This window comes from Mytilus galloprovincialis, chromosome 1, assembly GCF_965363235.1.
Source record: "Mytilus galloprovincialis chromosome 1, xbMytGall1.hap1.1, whole genome shotgun sequence".
Classification (NCBI taxonomy): domain Eukaryota; kingdom Metazoa; phylum Mollusca; class Bivalvia; order Mytilida; family Mytilidae; genus Mytilus; species Mytilus galloprovincialis.
The window spans coordinates 49,302,974-49,315,308 of record NC_134838.1 but is presented as its reverse complement, the minus strand read 5'-3'; the positions used below and the strand labels follow the sequence as shown (position 1 = coordinate 49,315,308).

General features: G+C 29.9%; 1 protein-coding gene across 1 annotated transcript; it reads left to right on the top strand.

Moving 5' to 3' along the window:
• The first annotated feature begins 143 nt into the window (after positions 1–143).
• On the top strand, positions 144–12,109 carry LOC143077019 (ankyrin repeat and SOCS box protein 11-like). The gene is made up of 5 exons (XM_076252911.1): positions 144–224; positions 1,792–2,030; positions 4,420–4,613; positions 5,829–5,957; positions 7,838–12,109. The coding sequence occupies exons 2-5, from the start codon at positions 1,838–1,840 to the stop codon at positions 8,096–8,098; spliced, it is 777 nt and encodes a 258-aa protein (XP_076109026.1). The 5' UTR covers positions 144–224; positions 1,792–1,837; the 3' UTR covers positions 8,099–12,109.
• Positions 12,110–12,335: the final 226 nt, after the last annotated feature.

Genomic DNA, 12,335 nt, shown 5'->3' with positions numbered 1-12,335 from the left:
TTGGCAAATTAATTAATATTGGATAACTGATGTATGATCAAAAGATCGATCCATAGGCATTCAAAATTATGTCATCGTAATTTTACTTTGAAAAATCTTCGTTGATTAATAAATTTCAGGGATATTTTACTGCCTGCCAGAAAACGTATACCGGAAGTGAAATCAGAAAACCACAACATTTGTAAAAAATACAGAAAAGAATTTTGTCTGGTCCCAAATACCAAGTAATTACTAATTTATTCTGTATCAGTGTAACATAGCATTATATATTTTCTCTTTTGTTTTTTCACGTAATTAATGCTAAATCATACGAGATGAACTGCTACCATCGCAAATTATATCTTCCCGTTTCTTGATTTATAAAAAAGATGCGTTATGAAAATTTTCCAATGAGACAACTCTCCCCAATAGACTAAAGACACAGAAGTAAATATAAGACGGGCATTACCTGTGAAAGAGGATGCAGTTTGTATGAATTAATTTTTTTAACTTCAGAATCTGTTAAAAAAGAAAAGGAAATACCGTAACATTTCCGATTTTCATTCTGTTGTTAGGGATTTTACTTGTGACGTTATTTAAGTTATGACGTCATGTTCAATGTAAACAAATAAACACATCATCAGGTAAGGTTTACTCATATCAATTACAAAGAATTATTAAAAATGAAATTGGTACATGTATATTGTGTTCCTTAATTTCCTACATTTACTAGACTACTCAAAGTCTCATGACAACGAGACAGGAAGCAGGAAGTAGTTTTCTGCGTTCTATGCAAATGCAGGAATTAAAAAAAGTGATAAAAAAGTTAACGATTTTGAGTTCATTATAGTACATGAAAATTTTGGGAAATTTTCCTGATTTTTTATTTTTTAAAATTTTTCTACTGTACTTCTCTACTTCACCAATGAGGAAAGCCCATACCACATAGTCAGCTAAAAAAGGTCATGAAAAGTTAAACAAAACAAAAGCGCATACCGCATAGTCAGCTAAAAAAGGTCATGAAAAGATAAACAATATTTTATCTTTCTGATATGCAAAATAAATTTAACTTTTATATGTCTAGTTGGAGCCAGGCCTTAAAACTTTCCAAACTGCACAGGTAAATCTGTAAACGGAGTAGTTTTTGAGGTGAAAATATGGCCATATTTGTCTTTTTGTTATGATGATCCATAAATAATTTTATTCTTGAGTTTTAAATCAATCATAATCATGTTTTGGTTAGTGAACTTATTGCTATAATTATGTTTTCATTGTTTCAAAATAAAGAAAGATTCTGAATTTTTTGTTTTTTGTTAAATAAATCTTAATCGTGTTTTGGTAAGGAATTGTTTTACTCATACCAAACTAAGTACATGTACATGCAGTATTTACATCAAAGTAAGTTAAAACAACAATTATGTTTTTCAAACACAAAACAATATCACAAAATTTAGCTGTGTATAAATACCAATTAGCATGATTAGCAGTAATCATATACTGGTACATAATTAACGTTAAATAATTAATCATCAAATAAATAAACAAAACTCATCTAATAATTCCTCAATGTATATTCAAGAAAATATAATTTATTTGGTATATACATATAAAATAATTCAACTGGAATTTGAATAAAAATTTGGGGTGGACGGACCTAGGGTGCGAACATGCAAGGTGTGAACGTGTATTGGACGTAAGGTACAATGTATATAATGTATACTATAGTATTGAGCTTAATTCATTGGAGAAATACTGCATCCAATTTTATCTACATTTACAAAATTAAGTTGGAAATTTCTTTTTGAATTTTAGGTGCCTTACTAAATGCTACTCAATCCCTGATGTCTGGCAAGCTGTGATGGGGGGCAAGGCCAGTAGTTTGATATGGTGTGAATACAACCCACCAACTTTCTCAACACAGAGCAAGCCATCAAACTATCTGTATTGCTACAAGCTACCTCCCCCTAGCTATAACTACAACTGGACTGATCTACACTATGCAGCAAGTCATGGAAATGTCCGAAGAATTCAAGAAATTATACACAAATCTGGTAAATAAAAATACTTGCATAACATTTTCAACAATTTAATGTTTTTAATTGTTAACTGACTTGTATGGAATGTGTGTATAACTTTTAAAGCAATTGCTTTTATGCCATCGCGTATGGCCATCTTTGTGACCCAGATCAGAGACTCCACCCAGATCAAACCATAGTATTTTGTTAAATAGGCTCCTGGTCTGTCATTCTTAAACACCTATGAATGTTTTCTAATGCAATACATAGCTTGAAACTTTTAAAAAACGGATTTAAGAAGTTTCAGATATGTTCTTGTAGATGTATTTTTATACGACAGCAAAAACAATAACTTTAGTTTTAGTGAATGAATCTCTTTAAATTTTTACCCGAAGGTTCAATACCACTAAAGTAAGGTTGGGATTGATTTTGGGGGTTATGGTCCCAATAGTTAAGTAATTAGGGGCCAAAAAGGGGGCCCAAAATGTGCATTTTTGCAGTTTTCAAACAATAACTTGTGTTTAAGTGTATGAATCTCTCTGAAATTATTTTACAAGTTTCCATACCATCAAGGATGGTTAGTATTGACTTTGGAGTGTTATGGCTCAAAATATTTTGGAATTAGATGCAAAAAAGGGGGAAAACTAGGTTTTTCTGGTAAATGGACAATTAAGACAATTTAAAAGCAGTGTAAGGGCGGTAACTCAAAATCATTTAACATACAATGTTGGGTATGTTCAGATAAACCTCCCTTACACTTTTTGTATATTATGTATAAAGGAATGTCAGGTTTTGGACTAATTGCAAAAAAAGAGGGTGTAGTTTTCAATTTTTTTTCTCCAAATTTCTCAAATTCCAAATTTTTTAAAAGTTTGAAGAAGAATTCTTTAATTGTTCAATATTTCGCAATAGATTTGTAAGGGCTTGACATTTGTTTTGTGTCAGAAACTCATATTATGTCAAAAATTGATCACAATCCAAATTCAGGGCTGTATCAAGCTTGAATGTTGTGTCCATACTTGCCCCAATTCTTCAGGGTTCAACATCCGGGTCATATAAAGCTGCACCCTGCGAAGCACCTGCTTGTATTTAGGGGGACAACCATTGACAATCAAATAACATATAAGTCTGAGTGAAAAAAGTGCATTTTGATACCAGCGATTCCATTTTCCACCGTTTTTACGATGTTTCAACAAAATATGGAATCATTTCAGTTGTTGATTTAGTATTGAAAATTTGACTGAATTATCTCTTATTAAACACAGTTTTATATGTTTTATTGGTGTTTCTTTAAGAGGTCAGGTGCTTTTGTTCATTCATAAATTTATCGTAAAATCAAAACCACTACACAGGTTATACGTAGTGTTAAATGATTACCTATAATCTAAAAATAGACAAACTTTGTTTGCGCAAATAATTTAGTGGACCAAAACACTTGTTAAAAACACATAACAATAAGTTTGTTTTCCTTTTTTGTCATAACTCTGTAAGATTATCGATCATGATCACCTTTCTAATGAAATGGACCCTTCCAAACATGATAGATGCCAAGTCAGTCCAGATGATGAGATATTTACAATTTGGAATTTTCTAGTTTCATAGATTGAAAAAAAGTACGTCCTTTTGGATATCGTGATCAAAACTGGGTATGCATGACAAATGTCAGATGAAACCATTATCCTTGTCTTTTTAGTGGACAAGTCTACTACGTTTGTTGACACTCAACAGTCCACCGTGTTTGCAATTTTATTTCACATGTTTTTGAAATATATTGAAGATCATTTTTCGCAATGTTTCCTGAAAATTGATGAATATCAAAGCAACGTAGAACTGTTTTTCTTGTTCGTATAATGACGATTCAATGTCTTGTTTGTCTGTGATGACCTTCCTTTTCGGGATTACATGCGAATTATAGTTATCTCGTACAGCATGAGGATGACACATATTAACTGAGCATAATGCTTGGGACTTAGTTTTAAGAAATGATGACAAAGTAACAAATATGAAAATACTTTTAGTAAGCTGAAATATATATTTATTTTTTACATGTTTATTGTCTTGTAAGATATTTTATTTCTTTCTTGTTTTTCAACAATTGTGTCTTGCAAGTTGAAATGTCTAAACTGAATGGTTAAATTTGAATTAATTATGAAAATTTTCACATTTTATAATCATTGTACTGAGTAAGAATTTCATGTATTAAACCTGACCATATTCATGTAAGACCAAATTTAGTGTACATATATACATGTACCTGTTTATTGTTTGAAGACAATTGGTTGACTTTTTGATGTTTTTTGCTTGGTTGACGACTCATTGGTATACACCTTTATTCAGAATCTAAAATATGGAAAATAAATTAAAATATAATTTTTGACTGGTTTGTTAAATTAAAATTTATGTTGCAACTTTTTGTTTTATTTAGGTACCCTTAACTTGAATAAAAAAGATTACTATGGAAAGACTCCTTTATATTGGGCTGCATACAAAGGTCATAAAGGTTGTGTTGAAGAATTATTGAAGTTTGGTGCCTCAGTCAACACAAAATGTCGCCACGGTGGCTCTCCACTTCATGCAGTAGTCAGTTTATATCCAGAATGTGCCTTACTTCTAATTAAGGTTAGTTCATATGTTGTTTTTAGGTAAAGATTGCATGAAATGCAAAAAGATTGCATGAAATGCTATCAAAACCTTATGGAACTGACTTGATATCTAAATGTTCCAAGAATATAAACAAAATATAGTGCATTGATCATAACATTCTATACATCCTTTCCAGAAATTTATCAATGTAATATATGCTCAGATATTCAAGGCACAAAATGATGTTACACTTGTCAAGAAAATTACATAACTTTTGCAAGGTGCAGGAATCTAATATCAAAAATATAAATTATGTCATTGTTAACCTCGTCTTTAAAAATTGGAGTTATCTTCCTTTGCCTAGAATAGCTGTTAAATCAACTACAACCAATGCCATATTTAATATTACTTCCCACTGATAAATTGAAGCAATCTTTACTGTTCAGTGCTTTCAAACACTTTGATTTCTTCTAATTAAAGAACATTTTGTTGAATGCTTTGACTGTGTAGCATTGTAAGTGTTATTTAAAAAAAAAACCTGTGTGTACTTGAGCATTGCTTCTTTTTATGTTAAGGCTTAGTGCATTAGTATGATAACAGTTTAAGTATACAATGCTCTTTTGTTCTTAGAACTGGGATTATTTTCTTTCAGATTAATACTTTTTATTTAATAAATCAGGGATTTTCCAATAATTCCCTATTGATAACCCCAAATAAAACATTATAACATACTGTATATATATAGATTCTACCACTGCATTGAGTGTGATATTTATCCACTCGAGACAGTTAAATTTTCAATTTTATAACTCAAGGCTTGCCGAGCGTTTTAAATATTTAGAATTTAAATGTCGAGAGTGGATAAATATCGTATTACATGAGACTTGGTGGTGGAATCTGTTTCTCTTATGATTTTCAAACAATACGCAGGCAAACTTATTGCTTCTTTGCGACTGATCTGCAAAAAGATGTGTTCTTTCTATGTGATGTCATCAGACATGGTCGCCTTTTCATGCCGTCACAATATGAAATTCAGAGGAAAAAAAGAATATTCGACGTCATAATTGGATTTTAACTTATGAAGAACTAGGATCAAACAAACCACACGTTGATTAAATTTTTTTTATACAATGGGTGCAGAAATTGATAAATTGATGAAGAATTAGAGATATATATATATATAAAAATATATATAATTTAAGACTAAGGAAAGAAAATAATTATGAATATTGTTTTGTATTCTTTAATTAGCATGGTGCAGATGTAAATTTAGCTGATAACTGGGGTGTGACACCAATGTACTTAGCTGCCACCAGTGGACAGATTGAAGTGATGAAATATCTGCTGGCTTCGGGTGCTTCACCGGAGGTCAGGAATAAGGTATAGTCTTATTATTTTTGTTCCTGTTTTTCTTGGTTTTAATTCTCTACAAAGTATTTTCCTTTTGAAAACTCATTATACCAGGTATTTTTTCTACTGCATCTTCTTTACACAATACTGTGGATTCATTTATTTTCGTGGGTATCAATTTTCGTGGATTGCTAAAAACCTACATGTTCGTGGATATTTGATTTCGTGGTTTAGCCAATCTCTGTATACAAAGCCTTTTGAAAATATGTTGTTCGTTGAACATTTGAATTCGTTGTTTACCTGTACCCACGAAACCCACGAAAATTGGTATCCAACGAATAATAATGAATCCACAGTATGCTTTAATGTAATAGGAAAGATAGTAGAAATGGGTATTGATATAGCCAACATATAGGAACCTGTTGTTCAGTGGTACTTGGTTGTAGACGTAGTTCATCAGTGTTTCTCATTTTTTATATACATTAGACTGTTGGTTTTCAGGTGTGAATGGTTTTACACTTGTCATTTTTGGGGCCCTTTAGAGCTACTGTTGGATGTTAGCCAAGAATCCATGTTGAAGGCCTTAATTTGACCTATAATCATGATAATGGTGTACTTTTACAAATTGTAACTTGGATGGAGATTTGTCTCATTGGCACTCATGATCATACCACATCTTCTTTTATTGATTTGAAAAAAATATATGAGAAAGACTAAAGTATGATAATGTGTTTTTAAGCTGTATAGAAATAACTACCCGATTAGGGAATGACTCTTATAAAAACTTTGACAAGAAAAGCAAAATTTTCTTATAGCGCTAACATCTATCCCTTCATGAAAGGGTAACTATGAATGATAGTTCAGTGATCTGGCTTTCTCCGCCAATTATAAATCAAGCCACAATTTATCTGGTGCAATGGCTTTTATCACCACAAAGAAACAAACAAATTCTGAATAATATGAGATATAGGTCAACGAAAGAGAAATTCTAGGGTATAATAAAACTAGAAAAGATAAAGGAGTAGGTCCGGTAAGACCCCTTTTTGGCCCCAAAATATAGCATTTTTACCAAATTGTTAAAATGTAAACTTTTAGTTATTTATTGGACAGTAGAATGCTTCTGCTACATAAATATGGGCTGTTTTTGACAATACAATGCACATATATTGAGTACTAGCACCATTAAGTCATGCAAAATTACTGAAATCTTCACAATTCTATCATTTTAGTTAAATTTTAGACGGTTTTCGCTTAAAACGAAAGTGGCCGCATTCGTGTTCATCCTTAATATTGGAATGAGAGTTATATTTTATGATAATACATAACATATATAAAGGTTTAGGATGAACACGGATGCGGCCACTTTCATTTTTGACAAAAACCATCTGAAAAGTTGATTTTTCATTTTGAGCTTGTATCGGATCGTTTTTAATGACTAAATCAGTTAAAATCTTTCACAAAAACTAACTGAATCAAATGAAATAGACACTAAAGTGTATAAAAAGAGGTCAAAATCTTTTGTCAGATGAACCTGAAATTTGAGGCCAAAATCGGTCCTTACCGGACCTACTCCTTTATTGGAATGTACTCAAGATTTACACCAACACCATACTCTTTTAAACAGTAATGAAAAAGGAGGAATTTTGGAGTAAAATCTGTGAATCCCAGTGTGACAGTGCTATTCCCTGTAATAAGTGAATCCATTCTCTTTGTCTATACTGTTATATACTTAAATCATTTAGTAATATATAAACAAAAATAGAGCACTCAATTATCTTTTACTTGAATAAATTCTTTAAATCTTATCATTGCTGGTGATATTTTTGAAAGTTATTTTACAGGTTGACTATTTTGTTACTTTTAAAGACAGAAGAGCATAGTTCTGTATAATAATGTATATATATTTTCAGAAAACTGGGGAGATTCCAAGGCAGTTAAACAGTCATAAAGAATTTTGCAATTATTTATCAAGCCTATCCAAGAATCCACCTTCTTTGCAACAGTTGTGTCGAGTAAATATTAGACAGAGAATGAAAGAACACCCTAATGTTAAAATAAAATATCTTGCAGTCCCAAGGACATTGAAGGACTATTTATCATTGGCTGAGTATGAATCTCAGCCACAGAAACAATCTAGTCCTTCAAGCTTTAATGTGCTTTGTCAATCTTAATGTGATAGCATCATGATTTGAATTTTAAGGTTATAATATTTAAATGTACAATTTATATCATGTATTCAGATTTAAAAATTTAGTTTTTGTGATCACTTTTAGTAGACAAAATGTCGGCTTCTGTTGAAATTTGATTCTGCCTTAATTTGTTGGATAACAAATAATATTGATATTTGCCAATGTTATATGTACTGTATATTTTAAAAGTGTTTATGTATTGAGTGAAATGTTCATATTTGTCAAATATAAGCATGTATGCCTTTACTCTTATGTACAGAAGATTTAGATAGTACACTATTGAATTCTGTTTGCTGCAATACAAACAATTTATTTGACAGTCATTTTTATCTTGTCCAGTGAACCAGGGTAATGGCTGGTGAATTTAGGAAAATGGTTTTTTTTTGCTCTTAGTAATGTTATATTATTTGCATATGGCTTGATATGATTTTATACATGTGCGAAAGTATATAAGTAATTATTTGTTTAAGTTTATGTATTATATTTATGTTTTTCATGCGTGTGATATTATTTGTCAATGTTGTTTAATTTTAAGTCCATCATAACAACTTTAGATGAAATTTTCTGATTGACTTTAAGGAACAATGTAACATCCAAGGGGACCAAATCATTTCAATTCATCTTAAACTCCAGTGATTTTAAGTAATGAATAGAATAGCACACAATGTACCAATATCTAAATCTATGTTTTTTTTTGTGGGGGTTAACTTATGTTTAGTTTTTGATTAGTTTTATTTTTTAAATGAATTGCATTGGAGGCACTTCTTTTAGACCAAAACCACGTATTATATAAAAAAAATATTTTATTTACAATTTTTATTCAATTTTCAGGAAAATGCTACAACCCAAATTTTTATTTTATTTACGTGCCTCCCATTCCCTAACTTCTATCAATTTTGGAACAGCTTTTATATATACATTGTACAGGTATAAAAAAATATGTATTTGCTCACTAAACCCACAATTTTTTTTTGATTTAAGTGCCTCCCATTTCCTAACTTCTATCAATTTTGGAACAGCTTTTATATATACATTGTACAGGTATAAAAAATATGTATTTGCTCACTAATAATTGTTTTCTATAAATTATTATTTAGATCTAAAAAAAAAATTATCAGTAAAAATCAAGCTAGCAAAATCATCTGAGAATCAATTTAATAAGTTGTGTACAGTAAATACTCTGCAAATGACATTCATAAATCATGAGGCTTAATCATAATGGTAAATTGTGTGCACTGAATATATAGCAAATCATCTACAGCTATTGAAGCTTTTATTAGGAATGGAAATCATTGTTACACAAGATAAGACAGTTTGTTTAAGTTATCTTGTTAGATTACTGTAAATTCAGAAATTATTGCGTGCATTTATTATTGCGATTTTTCAAAAATGGACAAGAATGCGAGTTTAATTGATGCGATATCAGAACAATCTAAGTTTAGATCTACGTTTTATATATCAAAATGCAAGTTCTTATTATTGCGATACTCACCAAGTCGCATTTTTCGCATTAATAAAAACCTCCCAATAATTTCTGAATTTACAGTACCATTATCACCTCCTGCACAAATTAAGCACTACATCTTTATTTTTAAATGATTTTCATAAAATTTGAATTGCAAAATTTCAGTTGTCTTACAGACATTTATACATTATCTAGCATATTAAGTTAAAGCAGGTTAATAAATCATGAAAAACTTTCATTAAAAAAAATATTTACTTCTAAATACTTGAGAAAAAGTGGAAAAAATGGCTTAATCTGACGGCAGTGAAATTTTAGGTCTAGAGGTTATATTAGATTTGTTTGTACCACCACTAGAGGATGAAAGAGACAAAGTGATAGTGTTGAAAACAACTTTGTTATGTTTTATTATAATTTCTGTTGTTTGAGATTTTTGTTATGAAATAAAAAAAAAATCATTTGGAAGGCTTTATAATTTATAAAGTTTCATGTGCCAAATAACATGTTAAGGTTTATGTTGTTATGAGTTACATTTTGCTTTAATCTATACTTTTATTTCACTGATTCCTATATTATTTATTGCGAACCCAATTGAACCTTTCCATAGATTCACTAAGGTTTCTCTTAGAAGAAATTTAAAGGTCTGAGTGAATAAACTATACAGAGAACAATACCTGTTGTATTTGTTCAATGGGACAATAGAACTGCCAAAAGTTTAAATGGACAGGTAGTTATCAGGTGAACCTATGGAAAGGTTCAATTGGGTTCGCAATAATAGCATTGTAGATTTCTGTTTTTGTCTCTCTTAGACACAATTAAAATTGGATCAAAGCTGATTACTGAGGAATTTAAAAAAAAATTGAAATTTGAATTTGTGTAATATAAACATAAATATTATATTCAAAAGGAGATAATCTTCTTGAATATTTTTTTAAAGTTTTATGAAAGCTTTGGCCAAAAGGGAAAATTTTCAGTTACGGAGTAAATAACTGTACATCTTTGAAAATTTTATAAGTTCAATTGATTGACATGTTTGTTTTGTCTTTTTATTTTACATATTTATTTATAAAGGTACAAAAGTGTATTTTAACATCCATTTTTTATGAGCCAAAGAAAGATGCAGACTGTATGATAGTTTCTAGCTTAATTGTTAAATGTTTGAATTATATTTACATACTGTAAACTAGTAGAAGAAAACAATTGAAAAGAAATAACATGATTGTTGAAAAAAAACCTGTCAGGTTTGTATCATCAATGAAAGTCAAATGTAAAGATTGATGGGGAAGGTTTCCCTTAAATCTGACAAACAATATTTTGGATATTTAGTTAAAAATGGTGTGATTGACAACTTTTCATTACATGATTTTGGAATAAAAGTATCTTGTGCAACAACCTACATTTATTTATTGCTAGAACTGTCCTTCATGTAATCTTAATATGGAAAGAGAATGAGAAGTTTTCTCTGGTATATGGCCTTACATGTTGAGAATTATCAGTATAACTGCCTTACATGTTTCATCATATGCTTACTTTTGCATTGACAATCTTTTCATGTAAATCTGCATTTTTTTTCAAAATTTATTCTCCACATGACAACTGTTTTAAATGTTTTGAAAACTTTTATTGATTATTCATAAAAAGCTACTTGTAACATATACATATCTTTTCTTTCAGGAGATACTTTGCCTTATGTGTAGTTTAGTTTTCCAAACATCAAGTAGATCTTGAAATCAAATTAATGTTATGATAAAATAAGATTTATCCCTCTAAAGATGGAACATGCATATTTATTACAGTTTTATAATTTTTAGTAATCTTATTTCTCCATTTTTTTTCCTTCTCTACTTTCACTTGATATCCCTAAAATTGTTCATTTAGTTATGTGCAATATTTCTTGTCACATACCTTGCTGTCAATATGACTTAAATTACTTTTAACAAGAGTCCTGTTATGTTTGGTTGCTATCACATTGGCATTTAACAACAACCTATATGTAACTACATACTACAAATATGTGTTTCTAGATTTCACACTGAAATTTTTGTTATTATATTCAAGGAGAAATTTTAAGGTCACATTAAATAAACTGAGAACAATATTTATTTTATTTATATAATGGGACAGGTCAACTTTCAAAAATTTAAAAAGCCTGACAAAGAGAAACTGATTATGGGGAAAGTTTTTCATTTCTTTACAATAAAAATAATTGAAATCTTGCCATAGCCATTTCTGATTCCTGTCTAAGGTTGTAGGTATTTCGTTTTATTGCAATGATTATTTCATATTATATATGTAATTTCTTTTGATCAGTTGTACTATTAAAATTTTCTCGTGCAAATATACCACCCAATATCTTTAAAAGATCTTGTACAGAAACAAAACTTGTATGAATATGTGTATGTCCTATTGTTTGTTTGAGCATTTTTCATAACAGTGTCCGAAATGTTACTGTAGTGTCTGGTGTTGGTGGTATATGTTGTCAGATTAATATATATACAAATATACATATTAAATTTTATATAAACACTGATCATGATTTCATTTGTTGATTATAAATAAATGTAAAAAACAAATTATTGAGTTAATTTTTTCTCACTTGACTGTTTGCTTTTACTTGTGTCCATTGTCATCTGCAGCAGTAAACATTTGTAATTATATATAAACCCACTCTAGGGGTGTGTGCTTTTTTAAAATCAACTTGCCTATATAAAAAAGATGTGGTATGATTGCCATTGATACAACTCTTCACAAGAGACC

Coding starts and splice junctions, on each gene's coding strand:
- LOC143077019 (XM_076252911.1), top strand. CDS start 1,838: ATGGGGGGCAAGGCCAGTAGTTTGATATGGTGTGAATACAACCCACCA. Junction 4,614..5,828: donor GTGCCTTACTTCTAATTAAG/GTTAGTTCATAT, acceptor TTCTTTAATTAG/CATGGTGCAGATGTAAATTT. Junction 5,958..7,837: donor CACCGGAGGTCAGGAATAAG/GTATAGTCTTAT, acceptor ATATATTTTCAG/AAAACTGGGGAGATTCCAAG.